The sequence below is a fragment of the Tauraco erythrolophus genome, chromosome 17 (genome assembly GCF_009769465.1).
Source record: "Tauraco erythrolophus isolate bTauEry1 chromosome 17, bTauEry1.pri, whole genome shotgun sequence".
NCBI classification, from domain to species: Eukaryota; Metazoa; Chordata; class Aves; order Musophagiformes; family Musophagidae; genus Tauraco; species Tauraco erythrolophus.
In genome coordinates, this window is record NC_141481.1 from 3327881 (window position 1) to 3355768 (window position 27888).

General features: G+C 39.1%; 1 protein-coding gene across 5 annotated transcripts in view; it reads left to right on the forward strand.

Annotated features, from left to right (window-relative positions):
• The first annotated feature begins 14609 nt into the window (after positions 1-14609).
• Positions 14610-27888, forward strand: part of CIITA (class II major histocompatibility complex transactivator) — a 30110-nt gene continuing 16831 nt past the window's right edge. The window contains exons 1-6 of one of the 5 annotated variants that reach the window (XM_086622171.1): positions 14610-14660; positions 20630-20773; positions 22497-22625; positions 23046-23105; positions 24462-24545; positions 25127-25186. In XM_086622171.1, coding sequence (XP_086478297.1) covers positions 20647-20773; positions 22497-22625; positions 23046-23105; positions 24462-24545; positions 25127-25186 — 460 coding nt within the window. In that variant the 5' untranslated portion in view covers positions 14610-14660; positions 20630-20646. Of the gene's footprint in view, positions 14661-15063; positions 15086-19303; positions 19409-20629; positions 20774-22496; positions 22626-23045; positions 23106-24461; positions 24546-25126; positions 25187-27888 lie in introns of those variants that run through there. The other 4 variants (XM_086622174.1, XM_086622172.1, XM_086622173.1 and 1 more) reach the window with 4 other exon arrangements.

Genomic DNA, 27888 nt, shown 5'->3' on the forward strand with positions numbered 1-27888 from the left:
GTTACACTGAATTTACAAATTGTGGTTTGGTATTCAGGTTTGTATACAGGAAAACCTTGACCATTTATGAAATACATTTAGATTTCATTTAATTGCTGACTGAAACATATTGCATAAAACAGTTCAAAACTGTATCATTTCCAGCTATGCACTTGCCATTAATTACAGCCAGTCTTTCTCCCAGTACAAATCCCAGTCCTTCCAATACTTAAAGGGGCCTGCAAGAAAGCTGGAGAGGGACTTTTTGCAAGGGCATGTAGTGATAGGACAAAGGAAAATGGATTTAAACTGAAAAAGGATCGATTTAGATCATATTTAAGGATGAAATTCTTCTCTCTGCGGGTGGTGAGGCACTGGAACAGGTTGCCCAGAGAAGTTGTGGATGGCCCACCCCTGGAAGTGTTCGGGTTGCATGAGGCTTTGAGCAACAGGATCGAGTGGAAGATGTCCCTGCCCATGGCAGGGGGGTTGGAATTAGATGATCTTTAAGGTCTATGATTCAATGAAATAGTGGCCTTTCTATCATTGAGCACTATCAATGCCAAAGGCTTGGTATGAATAACAGCAATCTGTTTTGCTTTCTGTTTCAGCAATAAATAGAACTGCCTCTAAGAGGAATACACTGTTTGTTCACGTGATTAACATGAAGTCACCTGATTTCTCTTTTTCTTTGGACCGTTGCCTGGAATATTGCACTGGCGTGATATCAGAGACTTGCCCTGTAAACTGCACAAGGATGTTTTTAATAACTCGATAGTGGCTGCTCGGTTTAAGTATCTCAGTGGTGTTTACAGTTAAGTATTCTGTTCCTCTGAATGTTGGAAAATATTGTTAACGAGGAATAACTCTCACCTCACTCACATTAGACGTATTTACAGGGTTTGTTGGAGTTTGAATATGATGTTTCAATTTTGAGGAGATAGGCCAAATAAGAGAAGATATTAAAAAGAATTTTCTAATAGCATCACCTTCTAATTAATTTGTAAAATATGATTTCCTGATTTGGCCGAGAACCAGTTTTTGTGGAATTTTTTGGCTGTACATACCTAAATTGTTGTAATTGGCAGCTCTGTATTAACAGGGGAGAAGCTGCTGCATTTCCTTCACAGATCAGGATAGCGTCTTTTAGTTGGATGATATGTAGCAACACGCTCTCGGTAGAGATTCAGTTCTGCCATCAGTAAGAAATAGGTAACTGAAAGATATATCAAAGTTGAAGAGGTTTGGCCCTAAATATAAATGGAGATAATATTAAAAGACTGTATTGATCATTCATTAAGTTATGCCTAAAGAGATGAAAAATATTTTTTTTAGTATCTCAAGAGAAGACTATAAATACCCATTATTGCACAGTAATTTGGTTTTGATTCTAAAAAGTTCAGTAGTATCTGTATTCCTTTCAGTTAGGAAAAAAAAAAAATCAAGAAAACTTCGCATATTCTTATTAAATAGCCCATTTTATTCTCTATTCACTGTGTTGCTTTAGGCCTATGTACCTCATGTTGTAGGAATCTCTGCTGTGGTTGCTTGAGAGACAAAATGCTTTGCAATTATTAATGAGTTCACTTCAGTGTCTTTTTCTGTTGACACTGTGCAGTGGTCACTCAAACAGCCAAAACACGGGCAGATTAAACCAAAGTGATCAGCTCTTTTCCAGCTTGGGGTGCATTGCTTCTCAACATTTGGATGCAGACTTCTTAGTGTGTTTAGCTTTGTGTATCTCTTGATATGTTCAAAGCTTCAGTCATTCTCAGCTGCAGTTCTTGGTACTTGTTACTTCTGCAAATCATCTCTTACTTCTCAATTTGGGAATTCCAAAAATAAGGAACTTGGGCTGATTGGACACCTGTCAAAAGTTTGGTTTAGGTGACTTCATAGATCCACTGTGGTAAGCAGGAATAGGATCTGTTTCCCAGAGTGGCAGTCTTCCGATTTCACCAGAAAAGGTGCTTGGGGTCCCTTCCCTCCCTTTGCTATATGAATTTAAAAGGACTGTACGTGCTTATGCAAGTATCCAATACCTTTCCTGTCTTAAGCCAGTCCTCTGTAGTCTTGCTGAGGGAAAAAAAAAAAGTAATCTAAATCTATTAAATGAAAGACCCTAAAGGTTATCAAACAGTTGAGAAACTTAGTACAACAGGTGGTTAATAAGAAAAATTGACTACTGTTGCTTCTACCGCTTTCTCTGCAAAAATAAAAGTTGAAGTTGCTTATAAAAGTTGTAAGCTGCTTATTCATTAGGCTTTTTTTTTTTTCCCCTCTTGCTGCTAGTAGTATCTACATAGTCTTGTTGAGATCCATGAGGTGCTTGCTGGACAATTCTTCAACCACTGCTTTCACTGGCAAGGTCTACTTCATCTTTTGTTGCGGAGGCTGTGGTTAAGCAACTTTTGCTATATTTGCTTGCATTTGTTGTTTTTATTTATTCTAAATTGATGTCGGGGGGTGGTAAAGGCAATAACTTTCTCAGAAAAAAAGTAGAATCCAGAAAAAACCCCACAAAAATAAAGATAAATAAGAAAGGGTTCCTAACCTGGTGATGCAATGACGTGAAAAGCCTTTATCTGAAATTCTTAATTGTTTTGTCCTGCAGGTTTTTGTGAAGCAGACTGTGGTACTTACTTCTACGGCATTATTGTTTAATAGTATCTTTCCTTAATTCGTTAATACATTTTTTTTCTAGTTCACTGAATAGCTTCAAGTCCCTAAAATTCCTTGTATTCAGTCACAAAAAAATTGAGGGGATGTCTGAGGAATTAAAATTCACAAAACCCATAGTATTTCTGTAGGCCTGAATCATACAAAGAGGTAGAGGTGCTTAGGATTGGTCTTTAGGCAGCTGGATCCCCCATATAAGCTACAGAAATATTAAGTGCCTTGGAATGGGTCTGGCACATTGACTGCGTATTTTTTATAGGATATTCCAGGTGCTACTGGAGATAACTCGCTCTATGTGCAGTATACAGCTCTGAACTTCTCTTGGAGATAGGGGCCCAGCCTCTTTTGGCAAAACCGAAAGCAAGGTTCGTGTCTGTGGCCTGTGAACCCTTTTTACAATGGAGTCTGTGCTCAGGAAGAGACTATGATTTCCTCTGCTGCTTGAAAGGTGACAAGCTCAACCTCCCAGTTTAGAAGAGGAGGAAGCTCAGGGCTCTAGTGGAGGCCTCCACAGCTGTTCTTGTGAGAGCTGTTCTTTCTGACTCACCAACTGGAGAGTGAAGCATTTGTTTCTCCTGTGAATGGGCCCGACGTCATGATCCACACATCTTTTAAAATCTATAAATAATCATCAATGAAAAATACTGAAATCTTGGAAGAAGGGCAAGGACCCAAACCTATTTATTTCTCAGAGAATGCACTAACTGTCTGACTCTCATCCTCATGCAGGGTAGAGCAGCTTCAACAGAAGGGTTGGAGAGTTCCCCTTCCCCTCAGCAGAGCAGCCCAGAGATCACACTGCAGGACTGCAGAAACATGGACCTGAAGCTCCTGCAAAGAAGGCTGTCTACAGTATGACATTCACTGGCTGCAGTTACAAGAATAACAGCACAGCTACTGGAATGAAAGTCGTGGCAAGTGCTGATTTATTCCAGTGACTAAGGCAGAGCTACTGTGTCTGACATGGATTTTAGTATCTTTTGTGTCTGGTGTGTGTTTTAGTTGACAAAAATCAGAAATGCTCTAGGGAAGTCCCTAAAATACATGGTTTCTTCAACTGTCAGTGGAGTATTTTTGTGCAGTTTTCTTGCCTCCATCATTCTGAAACTTGACACAAAGCTGTGGTTTTGCACATGTCCTTTTCCTTGTTGGTTTGAGTTTGAATTTGTATTCTATTTCCCATTCTTGCTCTGTTTTATTTCAGCGTAAGGGGAATTACATTTGTGGGGTTTTTTTGTCACATGCTTCAACGTGCTAGTGTACTGGACTAGTTATATGAAGTCCAGTAGCAGAAAGGACATTAATTTCTTTTCTTCTATTTCTTTCTATTTTTTTAATTGCTTTCAGCCATAGATAAATAACAAGTCCTTCTGTAAACAAAATGAATGCTGTTGCACACTGCCTGTCCCAAAACTATTGCTAAGTGATCTGTGAATTTTCATGCTCACAGACTTCTTCAAAACCAAGGGAAGAAATAAGAGTTTTTCTCAGTGTCTTTCCCTCTGTCCACAGGCCAGGCAGCATCTGGATGTTGCTGCAGATCCTGGTGCTTATGGTGTGCTTGCAAAGCACGCAGCTGCAGCCAACTGCTAGTGAAAGTGCTTCACACTCCATCCTTGGCTTCCTGATGAAATACCTTGTGCAAGTGAAAATAGTGTAATAAGAAAGCAGCATGCTTATAAACCAGCAGTGCTTCAGGAAAATATTGCTACATCAGCAATATTTTGTTAATTTTCAGTTGTTTCCATTTTTCTTCCACTGGGAAGTTCCAGCATGTACCATAGCACAATCATTCTAGTGCCAGTGAAAGTAATGAATCACTGGGATTCAGATGAGGAAGAAAGTGGTGGAATTCATAGTTTAAATGTGAGCCTATCAATGCAAAGATAGTTTTTTCATACCTTGCTTCATGTCTTTGTCTTCATATATCTGCCTAATTCTTCACAGAGAGCTTTGTGGTAGCTGTGTCCGCTTGGCACAACAATGAATCTGGACTACACAAGCTAGGCTGGAAAATCGATGTTGTTACTATTAGTTATGTTACTAAGCTAAAAATGTGAGGGCTATAAGTTTTTAAACTCTAATATTTTAGAGAAATAGAAGAATTCCATTGAATGTTTATGGCAGACTGGCAGCAAACTTGTATATCCTAGCCCAATGAAAGTAGAAACCAAGATAATTTCTGTAAGAATGCCTTTTGAAGTTAATCTATCCGAATTTTGCAAAGCAGTCTAAACAGGTCTTTCATTGAGCCTACCTTACTCTGTCAGCATTCTGAGAATGCTTGTCCAAAGTTCTGCGAGATTCTGAATGACCAGAAATGTTTGAGGCCCTCATCTTTCTCTGCAACCTGCTAAATTGGAAATTCTCAACCTTTTGAGTTCCTAACCTCACTTGAGAAATTTGGGGAAGCTGCCAGTGTGACCAGCAGCATTGTATTGCATTACCATGGGCTCTATACCATGTCTCACCTGTAGTGTTCATGCTGCACTACTGAGGCTCATCACAGTGTTTGGGAAGCAATATGGTAGGTGATACTAGAAGCATAGGCATGGATGGATGCTGAAGGACTTTTACGCATCAGTGGAAGCATAACTAGGTTCTGAGGTGTGGAAGCAGGGAAAAGATTTGATCAGTTTTAAAAATAAGCTATGCGGGGAAAAACAAACTCTGCAATCTAAAAGACAGACCTTTAATGATTGAAGCATTTTCCATAATATCACACCTTTACTTTCCTACAGGAAGTCATTTTCATAATAGGCATAAAAGATTTACATTAAGAGCTGTAAACCTTGGCAGAATTACTTAGGAAATCCTGTATGTGTATGTCTGCACCACAAAAGATACAACATTGGTAACTGAAGTCTCGGTTCTAAGATTTACCCCAAGTAAGTTCCTGCAGTCCAGCTTTGCAAAATGTAACGAAGTTAGAAGAGAGGCTGGTAATTAAATATTCGCTGAGGGCAGCATTTTCTACTGCTCATGGACATTGCTGCAAAGTCCCTGTTGATTTCAGTAGATACTGTATTATGACCAAACTGTGCTTCCTCGAAAATTCCTTTTATGTTGTCTGAGCTGTTGGCTCTATCTTTGAGCTTAAATTTTCCAGTTAGCTGGTGTCTTTGGCCTCTCTGGCCGTAAGTTGGATTTAATACCAGAATTTCTGTTTGGGATTCCTTCTATCCAGGCTTTGACGTACTGCTGGTTGAGCAATTTCTCGTAGACTGGAAAGTCTATTTAATGAATTTCCCTTCTTTCTGATTGTAATGACTCAAGCCTGATATATAGGCATCAGCATTTTACTACTTTTCTTCAGAGATGAACGTGTGTATTCAACTGCACAACTTCCCTTCCTATTCTAAGGATTCTCTTAACTGACAACACAGCTATGTAGACAAGAGTGATGTTTCATAGCAGCTGTATCTCGTTTTAAGGATCATCATGGTAAGTCCTTCTCTCAAAGTCCGTAGGAAAAGACGTCTTAGGTATAGAAAGTGCTAAACAATAGCAACATAAGAAGCAACAAACAGTGAAAAACATACAGCCTGATTTAGTTCTCTTTTTCACACACATTGTTTGTGCTATGATACATTTTAAAGAGGAAAGTTAGTTAAAAAGGAGAACTTGTGTTTTTGATTTCTCTGCGTTGAGGGGAAGTATCACTTCTAAATAAATATGATGCTGCCCAAAGTCTACAGATAATTTTGAAATCCAAATAATCTTAGTAAAATCTTAGCAATTTATATCACTGTTTTTCCTAGAGACAGTAAAGCAGCTGAAAGTGTACCAGAAATGTATGCCAGGTTACAGCTTTAAGTACTTGGCATCTGGGTATGTCATGAGCCTTAGTAGATTTTATATAGTGTCAGGACAGTAGGATTTTTTTGTTGTTGTTTATACAAATGCAAAAACAAAAGCAGAAATAGAAATCACGTTTAATCATTTTCTCAAAATTGCAAATTAGGACTGTAGCAGCACTGGAATTTGAATCAAGTTTTCAAAGCTTAAGCCACTGTATTCCCCTTTCCCTCATTTTGGCCTTAGCTACAGGATAATCAGTTTTGAAGTCAAAGGCAGAGAATTTCTAGCACATTATTCCTTTGCATGTTTGCTTCCAGCAAAAGCCAGAGAGAGCTGTATGGAAACCATGCTTCCTTCCAGGTGATGATCTTGCAGATCTTTTTGGAAAACTCCTCAGGAAACCTTAAAATGTGGGAAGAATAAAACAGGAATCAACTTGAAATCTTTATATCTTAACACCTATGCAAAGCCAATTCCACTTTGATCTGTCTCAAATCTAGACATAAGAGAAGAAACAATATTGTGTTTGGGTTGAAAAGCCTATAATCTCCTGTTCATGGTGAACTTTGCCTGGGCACATTTGCAGATGAAAATTGCTTAAGGCATGAAACACTTGCAGAAAATCTGCTTTTTGCATACCTAAGTGGCAATCATGATGACATCCCAAGATATTTGCTCACTTGCTTGTCTGCTTGTGGAGGGAACTATCCTATAGAGGGGAGTTCTTTGCCTGCAAAAAGAAATCTGCTATTCCTGATTTATCATATCCTCTCACAGTCAAACACATTGATGCCCTGGATCACTGAGCAAGGCTTTCTGTATCTGGCTTTTGCAGAGCAAAGGTGCAACAGGTCAATTAGTTGCAGAGACTGGCTGAGGAATACAGTTTAAATGGAGTTTCTTCTTTTAATACACAGCTTCTCATGTGGCTTGAACTCTCCACCTCCATCAAGAAGACGACTTCTTAGGAGAACTGCTGCCTAGAGGGGCCTTGAATGTGACTGATGATATTGCAAAAGGTTTCTGAAAACATCCCTGTCCAAATAATGGAGACAATACTTTTTTTTCTTAAAAAAAATCCTGTTGAACCCATTCAAGAGCACACCGATTGCAAGAGAAGCTGAGATTGAGACTGTCTCTTTCCCAAGATGTGGTGAACTCTCTCAGATTTGCCATCATAGCAAGCAATTCCCAGCTTTCTGCAAGGCAAACCCCTAGCTGCCTTCAGCATGTGATCTGCTTCACAAGAAGGTAAAGTACAAGTGAAGGCATCTTATTCAGTGCAGTTTTATGTTGATAAAACTAAGGGAAAGAGTCTTTTTCGTGTAATACCCTAGGAGCAATGCTACTCTGAATGAGTTGAAACTTACTCCTAATCATACTTCAACAAAACTAATGTTGTCTTTTCTGTTTTGGATCAATGTAGGCAGCAACTCTAAAGGGAAATACATTTACAAGATGAATTCTGAGTGAGATAAGAATATGTGTGAAAGATCTAAGGGATTTATTTTCCACAAGGAAAAAAATTAATCTGCTTTTCTCAGTTGCCGTTTATAGTTACAGTAAAGCTTGTTACCTTTCTGCATGGCAAGTCAAAATCACGCTATTGGATAATGAGAGAGCATTTTTTTTTCTAGTGTTTTGTATGCACTTCCAGATATTGAACATAAACATGAATGTTCAGAAAAAGCAGCAAATTCTTGGCTTTGGATCTTAACCAGAATTTGCAGTAGTGTACATAAAAGTTTTATAAAGATTTAGCAAGTTCCTCTCAGTGCATTGTTTAGGTGGAATTCTCGCTCCACTTTCAAATGTGTCTGACAGTGAAAAGAAATCGTGGCAATATTCAAGGTAGTAAAACCTAGTGGCAAACAAAGAGAAAAAATATTTCAATTATATTTGAATACTTATCCCATACTCAGCCTACAGGCTTGTTCAGACAGCCATGTAGCAGACTGGATTTTAAAGATCCCATCTGTAAGACCCCAGGCAGCCCTAGAAAATTTGCCCCAGTTTGTTTCAAGGCTGTAGGTTCTGCTGTAACAATCACATGTCTAAAAATAAAGTAGACAAAAGCTATAGTGTAAACTCAATTGTTAGTAATTGGTAACTGTTTCTTTAGCCACTGCCATCTCTATAATGCTGTTGCTTCTGTTCTAAAACACTGATGTACTCTTCCCCATGCAATAACAATGCCTGAACACAAGCCACTGCAAAACGTCACACAGATCAGTAAATAGAAAGTTTTAATAGGCCATAGGAAAAATAAATCAGTGTTATGGAGCACTGGATGGAATCTGTTTAATTTTAGATATTCATTTTTGTATATTTAAGCTTCATAAAACACATTTTCATGATCAAAGATCTGGAAATGTAAAACATATATTGCCTTTACAAAGTTGTATAGATGAGAAAATCTTTTATATCTCAGCAAGCTTGGCAGCATACTTTGCATCTTTATCAAATTGTTGTTAGCAGATGTAGCTCCTATGAGTAAGAACCGTGTTAGTAGAATCTAGTTAACCCAGCTCATAAATTACATACCTTACTTTTGCTTACAACATGACTGATGTTCATGTTTGGCTCAGAGGTGCTTCTCTTAAACACATTAATGTTCTAGTAACTAATGATACTCTCCCTTTGATGTTAGCGTTGTCAATTTATTCTGTATTGTGCCCACAGTCACAATATACAAGACTGGTTAATAATCTTTGCACTCTTAACAAGAAAAAAAGTACTCATAGATACAGGTTTTACTGATCTGATCAAGATAATTTACTGTGTTCCTTTTACTCTGCTCTTACTGAAACTGATTTTTTCTTCTTAAACTTATCCAGTCTGGAGGCATCCATTCTTTATTTTACTCAATGTTAGAAAATGTCTTATGACAAAGGTAAGACAATATTGATTGCATTTAGAAGTCTTTGAAATGCCCTAATTAGAAGTCTTTGAAGTGCCTAGTCTTGAGCTCTACAAAAGAAGAGCAAGAAATGATTCAAGAAGGTAATATTAAAAAGACTACTTAACAGTTTTGAGCTGAATTGAGGGCTCAGGTTGTAGTAGGTTTGGAGTTGTATTTTAACATTGTGTTTGGTGTGTATGGAAGACTTGCTACTTATTTAAACTGGGGACTTAAACTCTTCTGTTTAAGGAATTTAACCTAAAAGTGTCTGCTCCTTGGAATATAAGTATGTTAACTTTGAATAAGAGTAAGCTCACAACCTTGGCCTTCAGAAAAAGCAGACTTTGGACTCTTCAGGATCTGCTGTGGGATAAAGCCCTGGAGGGAAGAGGGGCCTGAGAAAGCTGACTAATATTCAAGGAACACCCTCCTCCAAGCTCAGGAGTGATGGATTCCAACAAAGAGGAAGTCAGGCAAAAACACTAGGAGGCTTGCATGGATGAACAAGTTACTGCTGGAGAAACAAACACACAAGGGAAGCCTACAGAGGGTGGAAGTAAGGACAGGTAGCCTGGGATCAGGTTAGGAAAGCTAAAGCCCTGAGAGAATTAAATCTGGCCAGGGACATCAAGGGCAAAAAGAGCTTCTATTGGTGCATCAGTGATAAAAGGAAGACTAGGGAAAATGTGGGCCCTCTCCGGAAGGAAATGGATGACCTGGTTACCCAGGATATGGAGAAGGCTGAGGTACTCAACGACTTTTTTGCCTTAGTCTTCACTGGCAAGTGCTCCAGCTGCACTGACTGAGTCACAGAAGGCAAAGGTAAGGACTGGGAGAATGAAGAACCGCCCACTGTAGGAGAAGATCAGGTTCAAGACCATCTAAGGAATCTGAAGGTGCACAAGTCCATGGGACCTGATGAGATGCATCCACGGGTCCTAAGGGAACGGGCAGATGAAGTTGCTAAGTCACTATCCATCATATTTGAGAAGTTGTGAAGTTCCAGTGAAGATCCCACTGACAGGAAAAGGGGAAACATAGCCCCCATTTTTAAATTTTTAAAGCTGGAGAGGGACTTTTGCAAGGGTGTGTAATGATTGGACAAGGGGCAATGGCTTTAAACTGAAAGAGGGGAGATTTTGATTAGATGTAAGGAAGAAATCTTTTACATTGAGGGTGGTGAGGCAATGGATCAGGTTGCCCTGAGAAGTTGTGGTTGGCCCATCCCTGGAAGTGTTCAAGGCCAGGTTGGATGAGGCTTTGAGCAACCTGATCTAGTGGAAGGTGTCCCTGCCCATGGCAGGGGGGTTGGAACTAGATGATCTTTGAGGTCCCTTCCAACCCAAACCATTCTACGATTCTGTGATGAAGACATTCTCAACTTGTTTCCTAGTTATTTTTCTTCCTAGTATCTTCAGATATGCAGAAACAAGAGCCAGGTTTGGGATAATTTTTTACCCAGAGTTTTTATGCTGATTCTAACCCACTTGACTTGACCCACATGAAAGCAGAATTTAGTCACAGCCTCATCTCTAATCTTACATTGGAGTCTCTAAATTTTAACCTATCCTTCTTGTAGAGGATGTGTAATGTGCCTGTAGCTTTTGGTACTCTCTGATTCAGCAATGACCTTGCTGGGTCAGTAATGGGTCCACACTCCACCTTGGCCAGGAGGTAAAGATCCAGCTATAGCAATCCTTCTTTAATGGGATAAATGCTTTTTTTAATTATTTTTTCTGGCGACTATGTGCTGATTGGAAAAGGTGTTTTATGAATGCTTGGAAGAATTGTGCTGTTTGTGTCATTTCAAGAAGTTATTTGTTGTGGGAAATGTTATTTAAAGGCTTAATCAAATGAGGAAATACCTCTGGTATTGCAGGCCAAAGTGTCTCAACTTTTTTTTTTTTTCACTTCATCTTTTTGATGCTGACTGAGTGGATTTTTTTTTTTTTATTTTATTGAAACAGCTCAGATTTTGTTCAAACCTCCTTCAAACGTCTTCAGGTGCAGGCATGAATCTCTTTGAGGAGATCCTGCCTAGAGTAAGGAAGATTCTTTCAACTGCTACAGCTTCTGATGACCATGCATTGCTTAACCTCATGCTGAAGAAGATGTGATATCCAAGGAGTACCATCAAACCTTGCTCCACGAAAAGACAGAGAGGACCTCGCAAGGAAGATATCTCTGACGTTTGTGGAAAAAAGGGACCTGTACTGGAACACTTTGGTTCCCCTCCTTTGTTTAAACCTCCATGGCAGTAAGCCTCAAAACATGACAGATAATGAGCCAACAGGAAGAAAGCACATTTCTGGTAAATCAACTTTTTTTCTTTTTTGCTTTGTTAAAGATTTACTTTTATTTATTGCATTTGAGATTGCATTACGGCATAGTGCAAAGTACGTCAGTGGAGAGTAGGAGGGAAGAGAGGAGAGAAGAATGTAACGCAAGAGCAGCTAAAAAGAGCTCCACTTATTCAGGGTAGCTACCGGATACCCATTTTTTACTAGCAACATCATAATAAAACTTATTCTTTTGCACCTTTGCAGAACCAGAAATGCAAAGTAGATTGAAGAGACCATGATAAGGTCAGTTTTTCTCAACTGACATAGCACCATTGATAGCCTGAGTAGCATTTGTTCATGGCACATGCTGGCAACTCGTGGAGCAAATTTTTTATCTTTTTCAATCAAATGTGGGAGGAATGTTCACTACTTTACATTCCAGATGTCTATAAGCAACAAAATTGCACTGTCTAGAAGAAGCTGATGCAGATTAAGGAGAGGAAGTACTTAATGACTTATGAGGCTGGATTCAAGAGTTTTGAGGATTTTAGTGGGCAGCAGGAGGATATAAAATGCAGATACCTTATAATTCTGAGGCAGTAAACTCACTTTTAGTCTGACTCACCAGAGGATGATGTATGTGTCGGAGAATAGGGATAGCTCTGGGACAATCCTAACATGGTCCATCCTATGTAAAATGACAGAACCTCAGCTTAAATTATAGCATTCAGAATTACTTTCACAAACCAAGCAACTGTAAAAGGAGAGTAAAAGAATGCTTAGTAGAATATTGGGATAGTCCTGTAAACTGATGGAAGGACCTTGGGCTGAACATAGTGAGGGGTACAAATTTTTTCCTCTCCTAAATACAGTATTGAACATCACTTCTCAGGCATGCATGAAGTACAAGAGGAAATGCTGGGGGAAAAAATAAAGGTAGTTCATGAGAGGGAAAAATATCGACCTGGAATGTTTAGCTCTGTTCTTACACGCATCCAAATTAATGCCAAGAATTCATATTTTAAATGTAGAATGTCATAGCAAGTGGCCTAGTGTCACTTATGGAGGGAGTATACATAGTCTGGTTTCTACTTTTAATTCCTTCTCATTTTTGTAACGATAGTACCTAAATCTTCATTTAATCTTGTCATGCCTGACTCTGTATCTCTGTTACAAAGCCTGCCTGTTTTTGAGATGTGACAGATGGAAGCTGAAGTGCATCAGAAGAAGCATTAGTCTTCATCCATCACATGTTCAACCATTGTCACTGTTCTCTAGATTTTGTGGTAGAGATGGGCTTAAAAAAAGTGGTTCGAAGACATTAATTCACCAGGAATTACTCAAATGTATTAGAGAGTTCAGCTTCCTTTGAAGCAAATTCTTTTGTGACTTTCTTTTTGAAATGTATTAATTTTTTAGCCTATGTTCAATCATCATTTCACTCTGAAGAAGCATTGCAAAGACAACTCAGGTCAGGAACAGATCGATATCAGTAGGTTTCTCACTAACTACCTAATAGTTTTGCAACTATTTCTTCTACCAAAAACCAGATCTTTACAATTTCTGGATAAAAAAGGTCCCAGCTTTCCATCTCATGAACTATTGACATCTGTTTTGCAGTGCTTCTAATACTAATCAAGATGTCCTGTTCCCTCTTTTTGCAGTAGGGCAGCATATCAGCAAACATTAAAGCAAAGAAGCTGATGGTCACCTGAGAAGCTTAGCCAGTTCTTAGCTGTCCCACAGCCTCTTGTTTTCCAGTCTGCTTTTCCCTCTAAGACTATCTTTATAAACTAGTCCACTAGATGAACCAGTATTCTGATTTGCTCCAGCAATTCCTTACTGCTGTTTCTAAGCAGCTGTGGGTGTTGTACAAAAAGTGGACAACCAGTCCTAACTGCAGTTAGGAACTGGAATTACAGTAAACAGCTGAACTCTTTTGTTCTCCAAACTTTGATTCTTGAAGTATGTAGATCACCTCATGGGATTACAGCCTCAGAAGGTAGTAAAGAAATCTGCCTGTGGGACTGGTAAAGGAGCTTGTAACTTGTGGGATTGTGCTGCACACTAGAATAGGGCTAACAAATAACCCCCTTAAATTTTGTGGGGCATCCTCGTGCAGTGATTGTAGTATTGCCTCCTGTCAAAACAGAGCACTAAAATACAGAATCTGTATTTGTACAGCTCTTCATTATTTTCTGCTCTGAATGCTGTTGTACCAATGTGTTGCTTTTCTTCTCATGTGAGTAGAGGAGTTCCAAGAACACAACTGCTTGGCTGGTTTTAGAGGCTAGGGCTCCCAGGAAGGAAACAGCTTTATCTCTTCTCAGTGAGCATGATCCCACGGAACCTGGTGGAAGTAGATCTGCTCTGCAAAGGGAAAAGGCTTACACAGATCAGCAGCTGCTTTGCTTACAGGATGTGCTGCCTTGTGCCGAAGTTGTTTGTTACCGAGCAGCTGATTAAAAACTTACCTTACTGAAGCAGCAAGTCCTGGATGTCATTGACTTAGTCAAATCCTGCTTCCTTCCTTTCCCCTTCAGATTCTTGTGGAAGTTTTGTTATAAGCTATAGCCAATGGAATAATACTACAAAAAGTAATTGCTTATTTGAGAATATATTTTCTTTCATAATTAATTTCTCTAGGTCTATGCATGATAAAAATAGAAAATCAGGCAAATAACCTGTCAGAGTCACACAGAAGTAGCTATAACATCATGATATGTGTGGTCATGAATGAAGTTGGTTTTCAAAGTTGTTTATTTTACACCAGATAGGTGCTGGCAGCGTTAGTGATGATTAGATGAATAAACATTCTGTCAGATGTTGGTACAAGCAAACCTTGAGCACCATGTGTAAGCCAGACAAGATTTATGAGCTCCTGTTTCATAGAATCCTACTTGTCATTTTCGGCCAATGGCAAGAGACACAAACCACCAACTAATTTTGCATTGGTAGAGCCTATGAACATGTGGAAGAATTACTTTCACTTCTCCTGCATCAAGTGGAGCTGCAAGGTAAGAGTGTCTGCGTGCTGCTTGCTTTATTCTTACTGATGGGCTTTTTAACAATGTGACTTTGTGACAGATTTGAACTGGAATAAAAAAGGAGAGGAAGAATTCTGGGGAGCACTGGAAATTCATTACAGCTGACTCTCATCCAATTTTGGTTTCCAACGAAAACATCGCTCCGTTCCTAAGTAGTGAGAAGTGATCGGTGAAAGTAACAGTGCATATTATATGGGGTTTGTAGAAGGGAGGTTCCTCTTAATTTTCCTCTTTGGAATTCCCCTTGAGCCTTTAACTTTTCTGCAGTGACTGGCGTGGCTCATTTCCTCCTTTCTGGTGTCGCTTTCTATAAGCCCTGATCAGTGATAGCAGCTCTCCTTGGTTTTTGTTGTTGAATCCAGAGTGAAAGAACAGGAACTGTCCAGTTTTCTAAGGTCAGTTTTTCCTCAACTCTTGAATGCTGTGCTTTTGTTGCGGTAAATTCATCTTGTCTGGCTTTTTGTAGATATTGATAACTACACTGTGTCAGTATCCGAACTTGTATCGCTTGAAATATTAGTAGGACGAAATCTGAATGCAGGTGAATTTTTTAGAATTTTGGCAGTTTTGTTTTGTTGCTAGCCCTGTTGCTTGCTCAAAAGGCTGCTGTAGTTTGTTTCAGACCTGGTTAAGAATATACTTGTTTTTGTATAAATGTTGCACCTATAGAAAGTGAAACTGAAGATGACTGGAAGAGACTGGCTTATTTCCAGCTTTTTTACAGATCTAGCAAGACAACCTAGAGCTTTACTTTCCCATTTAAGAGGACTAAGATTCTGTTTTGAAGAAAGTCTCCGAGTGCAAATGTACTTTTTCTGCCAAAAAGGTTTATAGGCACAGTGTCTGCTGTGCAGCTTTATTTCATCTTACTGCTGGAATGGGAGAGCTGGGCACAGCTGTGACACGATACTGCGTATGAAGAGGCAAATTCTGCTTTCAAATCACAACTCTGACACCTGCAGGACAGTGCCTTAATAATCCGCCTGAACTTAGCTGTCTCTAGTGCAAGGCTAATAACATTTCTTTTATCTGTTGTGTTGGCCAGTATACAGCAAAGTTCATTGAAAGGCAGAAGCTCCTTTACTTGATGTTTATGCTTTTTCTAACTTCTTTAAACTCATCTCTAAGGGAGTCAAAGGAGAATGTGGCAGGATGTAGAGCAGCTTTTTTTCCAGCATCATCAATGGTCTTCATTTTTAGACTATAAAGCCTATGGAAAGTAACACACCACTCCCATCGTCAAGATAAAGACTGTTGGTAAACATAGTATCTTTTGTTAAATCAGTTCATACAGCAGGAAAAGTTAAACGGGCTTTCAGATGTTTAAACCTTTCATAGATCTGAAATAGAAACTAAAACCTTCAAAGCTATATATAAATTGAGCACCATTACTTGCCATTTACAAATAATCAGGCCATCTCTGAAAGGAAAATCTGTTTGGTACCTGTGGAGCCAGAGGAATTGTTAGTGATGGATTTGGGGAGAGGAAAGGGAGACAGGTGACTGTAGCAGTGAGGAGGGATGAAGTCTCCTCCATACTGGTTTTCCCACCTCCCAGAGAGCATTGCCCCAAAACGCCACCTGCGGCAAAAGCAGGAGAGGAATCTCTGCCTTCTGATGTGTTATTGTGCACAACAACATAACCTTTGTGGGGCACAGAAGAAGAGAGAGAAGTTTCTAATATTGTTTAGGAAAGACAAAGGCTTTGAAATTGTGACTGATGATACTGAGCTTTTAGCTCGAAGTACTAGTGTTTCACTGGATGACTCCTTATTTAGAGTTTGTAACCTGGTTTTTGTCAGCTTGCTTCACTCAGATTCGTGTGTAGCAGTTAATGGGTCTGGGCAAGTAAATAACATTTCTTCAGCAGTCTTGGTGTTTAATTTTCAACCTCCTGTCTTGACAGCAGTCCTGCTCTCTTACTTTTCTGTAAACTTATGTCCTCCTCTGGTTAAGAAATGTGTGATTTGCATGGCACTTCTACTCTTTTTCTATCAATTATCCTCAGCTTCCTAAACTGCAGGAGGTTTTCCTCTGTTCCTGAAATGACTTCACATTTTTTCATCTTCTTAACCTCTATGCTCACATGGGAGATTATTTTATTACCTGTCAGTTCAAATGTCAACAGAGTCTGGGGAATGAAAGCCCCTAACAAATCTCCTCAGAAGCATCCACCTTATTTTTGGAGTAAATGTTACCTTATGTCTGTATGCTCCTTCTCCTTTTTCTAGATACCATTTGATTTTAGTTAGTAGCAGACTCCATTGCCTGCTGTCTTTAACATGTTGATCCTTTAAAATATAAGACACAGTTAAACCCGATTATTGAGGCAAAATGATAAATCACCACTGCTCCCCTTATCTTTAGAAACCTAAAGTGCCCCATCTAACTCTTAAGTCGTGTATGTGATTTAAGTGAACACCTACTGCTCCTTTAACTGGATTCTTTGTCCTGATACAGTGATTTCTTTTACTACTTTTCCAACGTTTTTAATTCATATGATTTCACTTAGACTGTAAAACAGCACTGAACAAAACATGGAGAATCTTAGAAGTGAATAATATTGTTGTGCTGTATATGCAGAATACAGGGCTAAAACAAATGCATCCCAGCAGAAACCTTGCTGTAGCAGGTACTGAATCGTTGCAGAGGTAATACAAGGGGAACACGGGTCTACTGAATGTAGCAATGCAGCTGGAGTGTATAGGCTGCTGGAGAAAGGAGATGTTATTTAAAGATTTAAAGCAAAAATACGTTTCTTAACTAGTGTCCAAACAACAAAGGATTGAGCTTTCTGAAGGGCATGGAAATACGTTTGGAAATACATCCTGTCTGCACCCTGCCTCGAACATGTACTTTGAGCACAGAGGCCTGCTGCCAAGGAGAGCACAGGCATCCCGGGGGACTTCACTCCTTTCTCGCAGGTCCATGTGGGGTCTGTTTTTCTCCCACTGAGAGCTGGCTTTAGCATTCACAGCCTTAGCACAGAAATTATTAAGAAATTTTTTAGTCCTCTGATGTGAAAATATGCAAATGCCCATTTTGGCAGCACTGTATGGGACCCCAAAGGGAATGTATTATCAGTAAACTAAGTTAAAATCATGTATGAAACAACAGAGAAAGTGCTGAGCAGTGTAGAGCCTCTTCATCTTTGGTATCAGACAAGGAACTGCTGGGATACTGTGAGAAAAAAAGGGGAAGCCCTGGGAAAAGAATTGCTGTTGTAAACAAGCTTGGTAATGTCTGGTTTCATTTTCTGTGCTTCAGTTACAACATGCAGCAAAACACTTACTGTCCCTGAAGTGTAATTCTTGCCTCTGGCACTCTCAGTGTAGAAATTTTCATCTTTCAAAAACTCCCTTTTCTTTTCCCGCACCCTTGGACAGACTGCTTTCCATGGTGGCACCATGATTTTAATGCAGCAAAACACAGCTGCTGTTAAGAATTTGTTGGTTCAGCTACAGAAAGAAATTGCAGCATCCCAATCCAATGTAGTTGATAGAAAGACAGCTATGTATAGATTTGTGTCAAAACCAAAGTAATGAAGAAAAAGAGAGTCAGGTGAGGGCTATTCAGACCAGTGAAACAAAAAAAGACAGGTAATCATGCTTTTTGTTCTTGAAAGATTGGCAATCTTCATTCTTCCCAAGGTAGAAGGCTATGTTTCTCTCATTCCAGTGCTCCTGGGTTATAGCACCTTTTACATTCTAATTTTCAAGTCTCTAGCTGGACTTCCTCTTGGTTGTTTCCTGACTTCTTGACTGTTGTAGCTGAAAGCATTTTGCATTACTTATGTATTTATCCACAGAGAAATGCTATTGAAAGAAAGGTTTAAAATAACAAAAGCTCTCATGACTATGACTTAACTAAAACTTAGTATTTCCATGAGGATTAAGTAGGCCTACTTAGTCTCTTTCCATTGGAGTTGCCCTTTCCTTTGTCCACTGTAATCAAGCAATTTACTAATCACTGAACTTGGAGTGATGCATTTGTCTGTCTTGCATTCCTTTTATGGCTCCTGCCCAAATACTTCTCTGTCTCTAACCTCAAAATTACATGGACTGAGACATCACGCTTCAACAGCATCCTTCACAAAGCCTGGTAACCTGGCATTCTGAAAGGCCCAATTCTGTTTAGATTTTACATGAATTCAGCAAAGGAAGAGGCAAAGTAAAATGTCGTAACAAACTGAAAATTTAATCTGGTATGTTTCTAACCTCATACTTGATTCTCATGCAGGTTTGTCAACTTCTGCTTTCCATTTCTAGCATGGCAAGCAATAATATCAAATTTTTGTAATCTTGGTAATGTAATGAGACCACACAACATAAAAAAGGAGAACTACCTGTGTGTAGGTTATTCCTACTGGTGAGACCTCACTATTTCCACTCACTCTTCTAAGTTCTGGCTCTAGATTCTGGTGTCTTCTGCAGCAGAACATAAAGAGGTCCATTTCCAAGCTTTTCAGAGAGACAACCTCGTAGAGGGGTAAGAGGAATGAAAATTAGTTTGTAACAAAGCAGTGTATGGTAGTGTGTGAATAGGTCTGCTCTGCCTCCTTTCATCGGAGCTGCAGTGTTAGAAGTATTTCTCTTTTTTCATGTTGCAGGTAGACTACATGGAAGAGCAGGTTGCTCCACATTTGCACACCTCAGGAAAGTAGACGTGCAACCAGGGACATTAATGGCATTCTGCTAAAGGCAGAATATTTGAGAACGGTATTATAGCTATCCTTCATTGCAAAATACAATGCTTGATGCCAAGCCGAAACTTTTCATGGTTGTGGTGTGTGGACACCTATTTTAAAAGGATCTAGTCTGGAAATTTTGCTGGTTGTTCATTTCATGCTGGCATCTCAGTATTATTGTGGAGTAAATTACTTGGATCACCAACTCTGATGGCATTCATATCAGTGATCTGTAAACTCTGAGAAGCCAATATTTGGTATTGAAATAGTTTGATAAAGATGAATAACTGTCCACCAACCAACAAATAGTGTTATTGCGCCACCTGTGGAATATCCAGGAGGAATCTTTGAGCTTATTTAGTGCCTGTTGCAGTAACTGGAAGGAAGCAGAAGGGATTTAAAGTGAGGTGGAGGAAGAGATAAACTTTATCAAGAAATGTAGCTGCAGCAGTCCCAGCAGTTCTCATGTAAACATGGATGACTGAAGCAGGGGGCCTTTTAGATCAGTCAGATTTGTCTGGATACTGTATAGCACTCTGCTTGAAAGGCTATAGCAGTTCCCAACTAGTAGTAGGTACGCACATGACTTCTGAGGGGGGAAAAAATGTGATTAAAATATAGTTATGATGGATTCCAAAATATCAGTGAGTGCCCTGTTACCAGAAACTAATTCCCAAGGTGATCATGCCATTCTGTACACAACCAACCATATGGTTTGGGGAAGAATTATATGAAATATATGTTCTACTTTTCACTGTTCCTTCTTGTGCTCAGGGTATGTCTCCTAGTACCACCTCCAGGGCTTAGGAACTGGGCGTAGCATCTCAGCCAAAAGCTGCTTCCCCTGAGAAGAAATTGTCTGGACAGTAAAGAATGGGATTCTTCTTCCATCCTCTTCACTGCAGTCTTCTCATTTCCCTGATACTTGCTGGATCTATGCTTGCAACATTTACATCCTGATAAAGATACAGGAGTTGCGACTTAATACTTGGCACTTTTGGTCCAGGTGGTCAGACTGCAGTATCCCACTCCCCTGATTGGATTAAAAAATAGATGTCTCATTGCAAGCTGCATCTGGATCTATAAGTTTAAGTAACTCAGAGTTATAACTCAACGCAAGACTTGATAAGCAATACCAGTTCCACAGCCTTAAGATCTCACAGTCTTAACATTAAGCCACAGTCCAGGACTTGTAGTTTTGGTTGACAAAGGCTGTGATTTTTGTCATAAATCTTTTGCAATTTGATTTCAGACAGCAAGAGACAAATCATGGATTCAACATTTGGGTCTGAAAATAGCTGTCTTGATTTACTGCACAGGGATATCGATCTATTGCATCTTTATACTCTCCTTGATCCTAAGTCATCTGGAAATGAAGAAGGTAACTTCTCTGCAGGTTAGTAAAACACTGAAAAATGCTTAATTGGTTTAGCCATCATGCTGTAAGTTATTGCCATCTCCTCTCAATTACGTAGCCATCTAATGGCAGTTTGTCATGGTGACTAGACTAAATACAACAGACACTTGGTCTTACAATATGATAACTTTCTCTGTATCTGTATATAGAATAGTGACTGCTTCCAGAAACTATCATGTTTTTAAAGCTGTACATGTTTACAGCTTCCTGCTCAGTGAGTCTAACAAAATATACTATATATGCCACTCATCAAGGTGCGAGGCTAATATGTTTGGTTTGGATATCATTCCTGTAAGTAGTTTATTTGCAAATGTTCCTCTTGTAAGCTGACCAAGTGTAGTTTTCAACAGTTTTATAGTTTCAAGCCAAAAGCGTTGCAAAAGCCAGACTTTTAGATGAGTTTGTGATGAAGCCAGACTGCAAGCAAACTAGCATTTCATTTCCTTCTGAGATCCTGAGGCACCAACACAATGGACTTTCATTACCAGATGACATTTTATACTTTTTGGAGGCACAGACCAATGACTTTATGATTCCATGATAGAGGAGGAAGCAGAATGGCCAGGGCGTAAAGATGATAGTTTCTTGCATGTAAGTCCCTACAACTAATCAGATTTGCAGGTTGCCCTGGCTCACAAACTTTCTGCTCCTGAATTTTTGTGGAGGTTGTGGAGCGTTCTGCTTTCCTTGAGTTTCCTGGCATAAAAGTATAAAAGTGTATCTGTGCTGCCAACTATGTTGTGGAGAAGTAACTGAGCTTATTTTAAACAAATGAGCTGGACTGTGGGTGGAGAGCAGCAGTGAAAGGAGAAGAAGAGATGTATGCTAGATATGAAGGCCTACAGCTCTGTGCCAGATAGGTATAAGACATTACCAAATTGGAGAATACCACCTCACATCCTTGTTATTTTTGTGAGTCACCAGTGTCAGCACGTTCAGTCAGATCAGTGGAGAACTGAGCACCAGAATCTGGAATCATCTTTGTGATTAATTATTTCTCAGGTTGAGCTTTGCTCTCTCAACTTTTGACAGTTAATAACACTGGCAGGAGTGTTTTTTCGCTCCTGTGGCCTCACTTGCTCAGTGACTGAAAGTAGGATGAATTAGGGATTGAGGACTGACTCTCCTTATATCAGAGATATTTCACTGATTTGAATACTTCTGAGCCTTAGCAATGTCTGAGATGATGTGGATAACTTGAACATTGTCAGGACATGGTGCCAGTTATTGGAAGCTGGAGATCTCTTCCAGGAAGATGTCAGCATAGTACCTGGCATGTTTTTGGCCTTTTTCAACTAGCAGCTTCACAGACAATTTGTAGCTGCAGTTCAGAGGTTAGTATGGACCCAGCATCATTCTGAACTGGGAATGTAGATGGTACCACCATATCCTGAAGAATAATAAGGTTTAATACTATGGATGGTCCAGGCCATGCATGTAGGCCCTAGTGTATTAGAACAGATTGTAGAACTGTTTTATTTGCTAGGAGAGATGAAGTCTTGAAGTTTAGCAAAAGAAAAGTATTGATTTCTGAGTGACTATAAATTACTGAGAGTTCAGTTCTGTTCCTACTTAGCCAACCTACAATGAAGAGCCTTATGCTGAAGTAACCAATCTGCCTCTTCTGCATGTCCTGCTAGCTGTTTTTCACTGTTTGGATATGGTATTCATTGAGCCAATGTGTACTCCTTTTTAATTCTAGATCCTGAAGTTGACATCTGCAACTATGAACAGTTCAGTAATATGGATTTCCTGTGTGCAATGGAAAACTGTGAAAATGGGGATGAGTTGTATCCCTGTTCCAACACCGGAGAAGATTTTGCTGGAATAGGTATGAAAGCAATTTTTGTTTTTTTAAATCATTATTTTCCAGTCACCTGCTATAGCTGTGTTTCTTACACATTCTATTTTCAGACTAAAGCAGTGGCATGTACTCAAGTGGCCTGTCCCTCATGCGTGGTAGATCTAGCCAGGGTGCCTAAACCTCTGCATTGTGGGGTAACAGATGAACAGTAGCTTGTGGTTGTTGGGGCAAAATCTAATAATGGCTCCTTCTGCTTAATACTTCCCGTCTCAACTTCTCCTTTCTTGTGTTATTTCCTGAACAACGATTTACAAGAAAACTTAATTTAACTCTTCCATTGCACTTATACTGCAGAATTCTGTTAATGAGGGTAAGCTTACAAGATTTTTACTGAGAAATTTACTGTGTTGTTACTGTGTTCCTTTTTTTTTTTTTCCTTCTTGCTAGATGGATTAGCAGAATATGTGCTCAAAGATCATCAGGAGAAGCAGGTGGAAGACACTTTTGGTAAGATTTATGTGGCAATGATTAATTTTCTCCGTGACAGTGTTCTGGCTAACATTGGCACTGTACTTCATCCTCACTGTTTGAACACTAGTAAGGTTTTTATACATCTGGTATCCTCTTCTTTTCCCCTGGGAACTGTGTCCTAGGATTTTCTTGGCAAACTTTTAGGATTAGCTGTATTTTTGCAGACCTTTCTCAAAGATGGCAGTTTTATCTCTGACCAAGCTGCCGACCACGTCACCATGGCCATAGTGTATGCACAGCTTAACTATCTAGTGCAGTACATACCCTCAATTAGCATCAGACTTATTCTGAGCACAACACGGATCATACACATAAGTTCATTAAACCTGACCCACTCAGAGGACTTAGCATGTGTATAAATGCAGTTCATGCACACTTATTTCTGTCCAAGATGCACAGAGCTGCCTGAGGAAACATGTCAAATTTTACTTCTCTCCTTGAGCAATGCAGCAATGGTGTAATATATACGTAGGAAATTATTTCTTCATTCAGTGCTTGACCAGAGATAATTACTTGGCTTTTGGTACAGAATCATTGTTTTGGTAGCGGCATAAATGCGGCTGTTTACTATTTCAGAATATATGTATTAATATGCAGCTCTTGGGAAATCCATAGAATCAGAAAGATTCACAGAATTATCTGTATATCCTGTTTTATGTTTGGCCAAAGTAATTTGGAATAACTTACCAAAGGTCAGTCCTTATCTAGGGCAATTCTGGCTACAATAAGCTCACGTGATTTTTTTTTTAAATGCTTTTCACTGCTCCCTGGTGTGTTTAGAATTTGGGGGTTTTGCAGCTAACGGCAAAATTTATATTGGTTTTAGAGGAAACTAGATACAGTACTAGTACTTAAGTATTTGCCAGTAGGAGAATGGTATGGATAACTTCACAGTGCTTACATCAGAAAATATAAAATCTGTTTAGAACACTTTACTCTGTCCCTTAAAGGAACTAATCCTTTTCATATATATAAAATGAGTAGGTAACTTTACTAGTACTGAGATTGCACTGTGATACAGCTGTGATGTTTTATCCTTTGCTCATCATTACAGCATTGAGAAGTATTTGTGGTTTATTAGCCACTGAATCTGTTACAGTAGATTAATATTTTGCAGTTCAGAAACTAACACAGACTGACAGACTCTGCATTCAGTGCTGTGTGGGCTTTCTAAATCATATTGATCTGGAGATATGTTTTATCATGTTATTTGTTTTTCATCTTTTATTTGGAGCATATTTAATCTTTGCTGCCTGTTGGTGTGTTTCTCTGGCTTTTAGTTCTAGAAAAATTATAGAAAGGTTGACGTTTGGCAATATTTCATGTTTTTAGCAGGGAACCTTATTTTGGATGAAATGGCTGCTGAAAACACTGAGAAATTTACTGACATAAAGATGCAGAAATGTCACAAACGAAGTAAGTGAAAAACAGTGAGAGTCTGAAAGGCTGCAGTGTTTGAATTCTAAATTTGCATTACAGTACTTTGGTTTGAACACAGCCTCAATACTTTTCTCATGTAGTTCTTCACTTAGACAACCAGATGTTTTTCCTCTGACTTTGCTTATCCTGTAGGGGCTGGAAATAAAAACAACTCCCCCAAGTACATCCTTTACAATTCACAGAATTTGTTGTCCTGTAACGTGACATTAAGCATGTTTCTTCCCTTTTTTTATCATCTGTGTGACAGCATTAACTTTGTTTTCAGTGTATCTATAGCTTAGAAAGCATTAGTGGAACGATTCCGTCTTTAATAGCAAGAATAACAGCAAAAATCTTTGATTGCTGGCACAAAAATCTGCAGTCTAAATGAAACTTCATGACAGAGTAAAATATGAAGCTTTTCACATTCATGTTTTATGCGTTGGACCTGCACAGTTCTGAAATAACTGAATTGAAACTGCTACTTCAAAAAGTTAAAATAAGTTTCCATGGTGGAAACTTAAAATTACCAAACTGGTTTGATTTTTATCACTTACTATCACCTTTCTTTCTTTCAGCCTTCTTAGGCTCTGCAGAGAGTTGCTCTGAAGCTTCAGAACCAAAATACAAGAAAATCGGTAAGTTACTGACTGAATAGGAAAAGATTATTGAACATATATTGTCTCATGTTCCAAAGTCTCATCCTCTGTTAGGCATTGTGACTCTACCTTCTAGGGAAAGTTTGCTGTCATAGATTTGATGATACAACATTGTCATGCGTTTTCACGTTTATACTTCCAGTAGAGTAGAAATCACTGTAGAATCACATTCTTATACAGCTTTGACTAATTTGTGATGCAATAAGTCTGTGCCCTCTTATCCCTCCTTAGTTGTGCTGGTAAAATGTGTATCTTAGGACCAACTACATGGTAGCCTGGAAACAGTTGGATCCTTATGCTTCAAAAGCACATGTTCCTGCTGAGTGATAGAAAAAATACTTCCTTAGCATCAGCAGAGGTACAGTTGAACTTTTCTAAATCCATCTGAGAGAGGAAAGCAGTACAGTGAAGAATTGGGTCAATGCCAAATGTTGTAATTTTTATCATGTACACCTTTTGTTTATGATGGATAATGTGACTCAGGCTATAGTTTGGCATTTCCAAGGTTTCATCCTCTTTTGTTCTGACACCTTCCAAAAATCCAGTGAAACGTCCTAGTGAAAATAGTAACTATGGAGAGATGGCTTTTTGGCCAAGCCCATGCTATACAGTCCTTTAAACCAAATTAAGAATGGGAGAAAAGGACATTTCTACGTGTTGCAAGCTGTTAGACCATTTACAAGGCAGTACCTGTGGCCAGCAGGCAGGCTGTAACTTGTGCCCTAGGTGTAAACTGGTGTTAAAGTTCTTACCCAGCTGTAGCATGAATGGGTGTGTCAGGCATGGCTAAACCAGCAAAATACCCTTCCAAAACCCATGTGAGAGTAATCACCTTTGGATGAATATGTTATGCTGTGTTTTGAAGTGACATGCATTACTGTATGCTAGCACATTTCCCAAGCTTCCTCTGACTGCACCAAACCCCATGGGCCGTGTACATGCCAGGACAGCAGCCAAAACCAGCACCTAACCTAGAGAGCCATCCAGAGGGTGCTTGGATCATGGGACTGCACTTCAGCAAAATTCAGGCCAGCAATTGCTAAGCAACTGGCAATATGACTGGAAAGTCATAGAGAGCACACACATGCACTGGGACTGTGACCCAGGCTGGTTTTCCAATGTTCATGTGGACTTTGAGGCAGGGGATTGAGCAGAATTAGCTGTGAAAACATATTCTTCATGAATCTGGAAAAGTAATCAGAGTTCCTACTGAACTGGTACCTGCCAGCTGTAGTCTTTCAGACACAGGTAAAGTTCCTGGCAGTTAGTACCCATTAAAGGGGGATTATCTTTGATTTGCTTGAATTGCTGTATAGACTTGGCACTTTTTAAAGCCTATGTTTATGCCACACTAACAATGAGAGTTTTCAATAAGGAAATGACACATCAGTTCCTGATTGTAAAAAAAAAAAAACAACAAAACAAAACAAAAAAAAACCCAAACAAAAACCCAAACAAAAAAACACACCCCACAAAACAAACCAGTAAAAATGTCTCACCCTACAAAACTAGCATTCCAGTCTAGTCTATAGTATAATCACAGAGCTAACAAGTGCTTTATAAAGCTGCATCTATCCTTCTCTGGAAAGTGCTCAAAAAATTGTCGCTCTCTCTGCCTTGCCTGACCCAGTGAAGGTGCTGAGGGAAGGAACATGTACATAAGGCAGTGTAAGTACTGGGTACAAAAATCTAATTGATAGAAAGATGAGCTACATGACAAAATCAGGAATTTATTTAACCTGGTATAAAATGAGTGTCGCAGTATGATCCTGCAAAGACAAATACATCAACTCTTCAGAAGTGTAAGACTATCTACTGTAGGGAACATAATGTGTACTAAAGTTCAGAGTGGTAAACCAAGTATGAGATTCTTTCGAAGGAATCGAATGAAATTAAACTTTAGATTTGCCCAACCATTTGTGGCTAGCTATAACAGTACCCAATCTTATCTGACCGTAGCAACACAACAATCCTTGGGTAGGAAATTACCTGGGAATTTCACATGCTGATTTACACACACAAGCCAAAAAACGCTTTTTAACGTCTATTTTTATACCACTGTAAAAATGAAAGATTCCTATAACAAAATAGTACATTAGTTCCTGATAAACAATGTAAACACATCCCATCCTAAAGAGCTTGCATTCCGTATGACAGTGTACACTACAGTGGCGCAAAACTCACGCAGGTTTGTAGTTCCTGATAAAACATTAGACTGCAGAGAAATAGAGACTTAATTTTTGATGCTGGACAGGAAAGGGAAAGAAAAGCAAAACCAACTCTTAGAATAAGGGTGTGGCAAACCCAAGGAAATGAGCAGACTAATTAAAAATAAGCAAGCGTATCTTACTTCATTTGTAAGAAACTTTCAGTAAGCAGATGAAATCATAAAATGCACATGAGCCTCCCTTCCCATTTGTCCTCTTCTTGAAAAAAAACAAGTGCTGCAGGCAAGTTGCATCTTTTAGAAGTCAAGTGTTAGTCATTGTTCATTGGAAAAGCCTTTTAACACCCAGTTATCCTTGCAAGCACTGTTGTGTCTCAGTAGAGAGTCAAGGTCCCCAGTTTATTGTACTTGGGCCTCTCTAATCTTGTACAATATTAAGGTAACAGACCATGCTTGGGAAACTTAGTGCAGCCAATTACAGTACAACCTTGTTATGTCTTATTTGTCAGTCTTC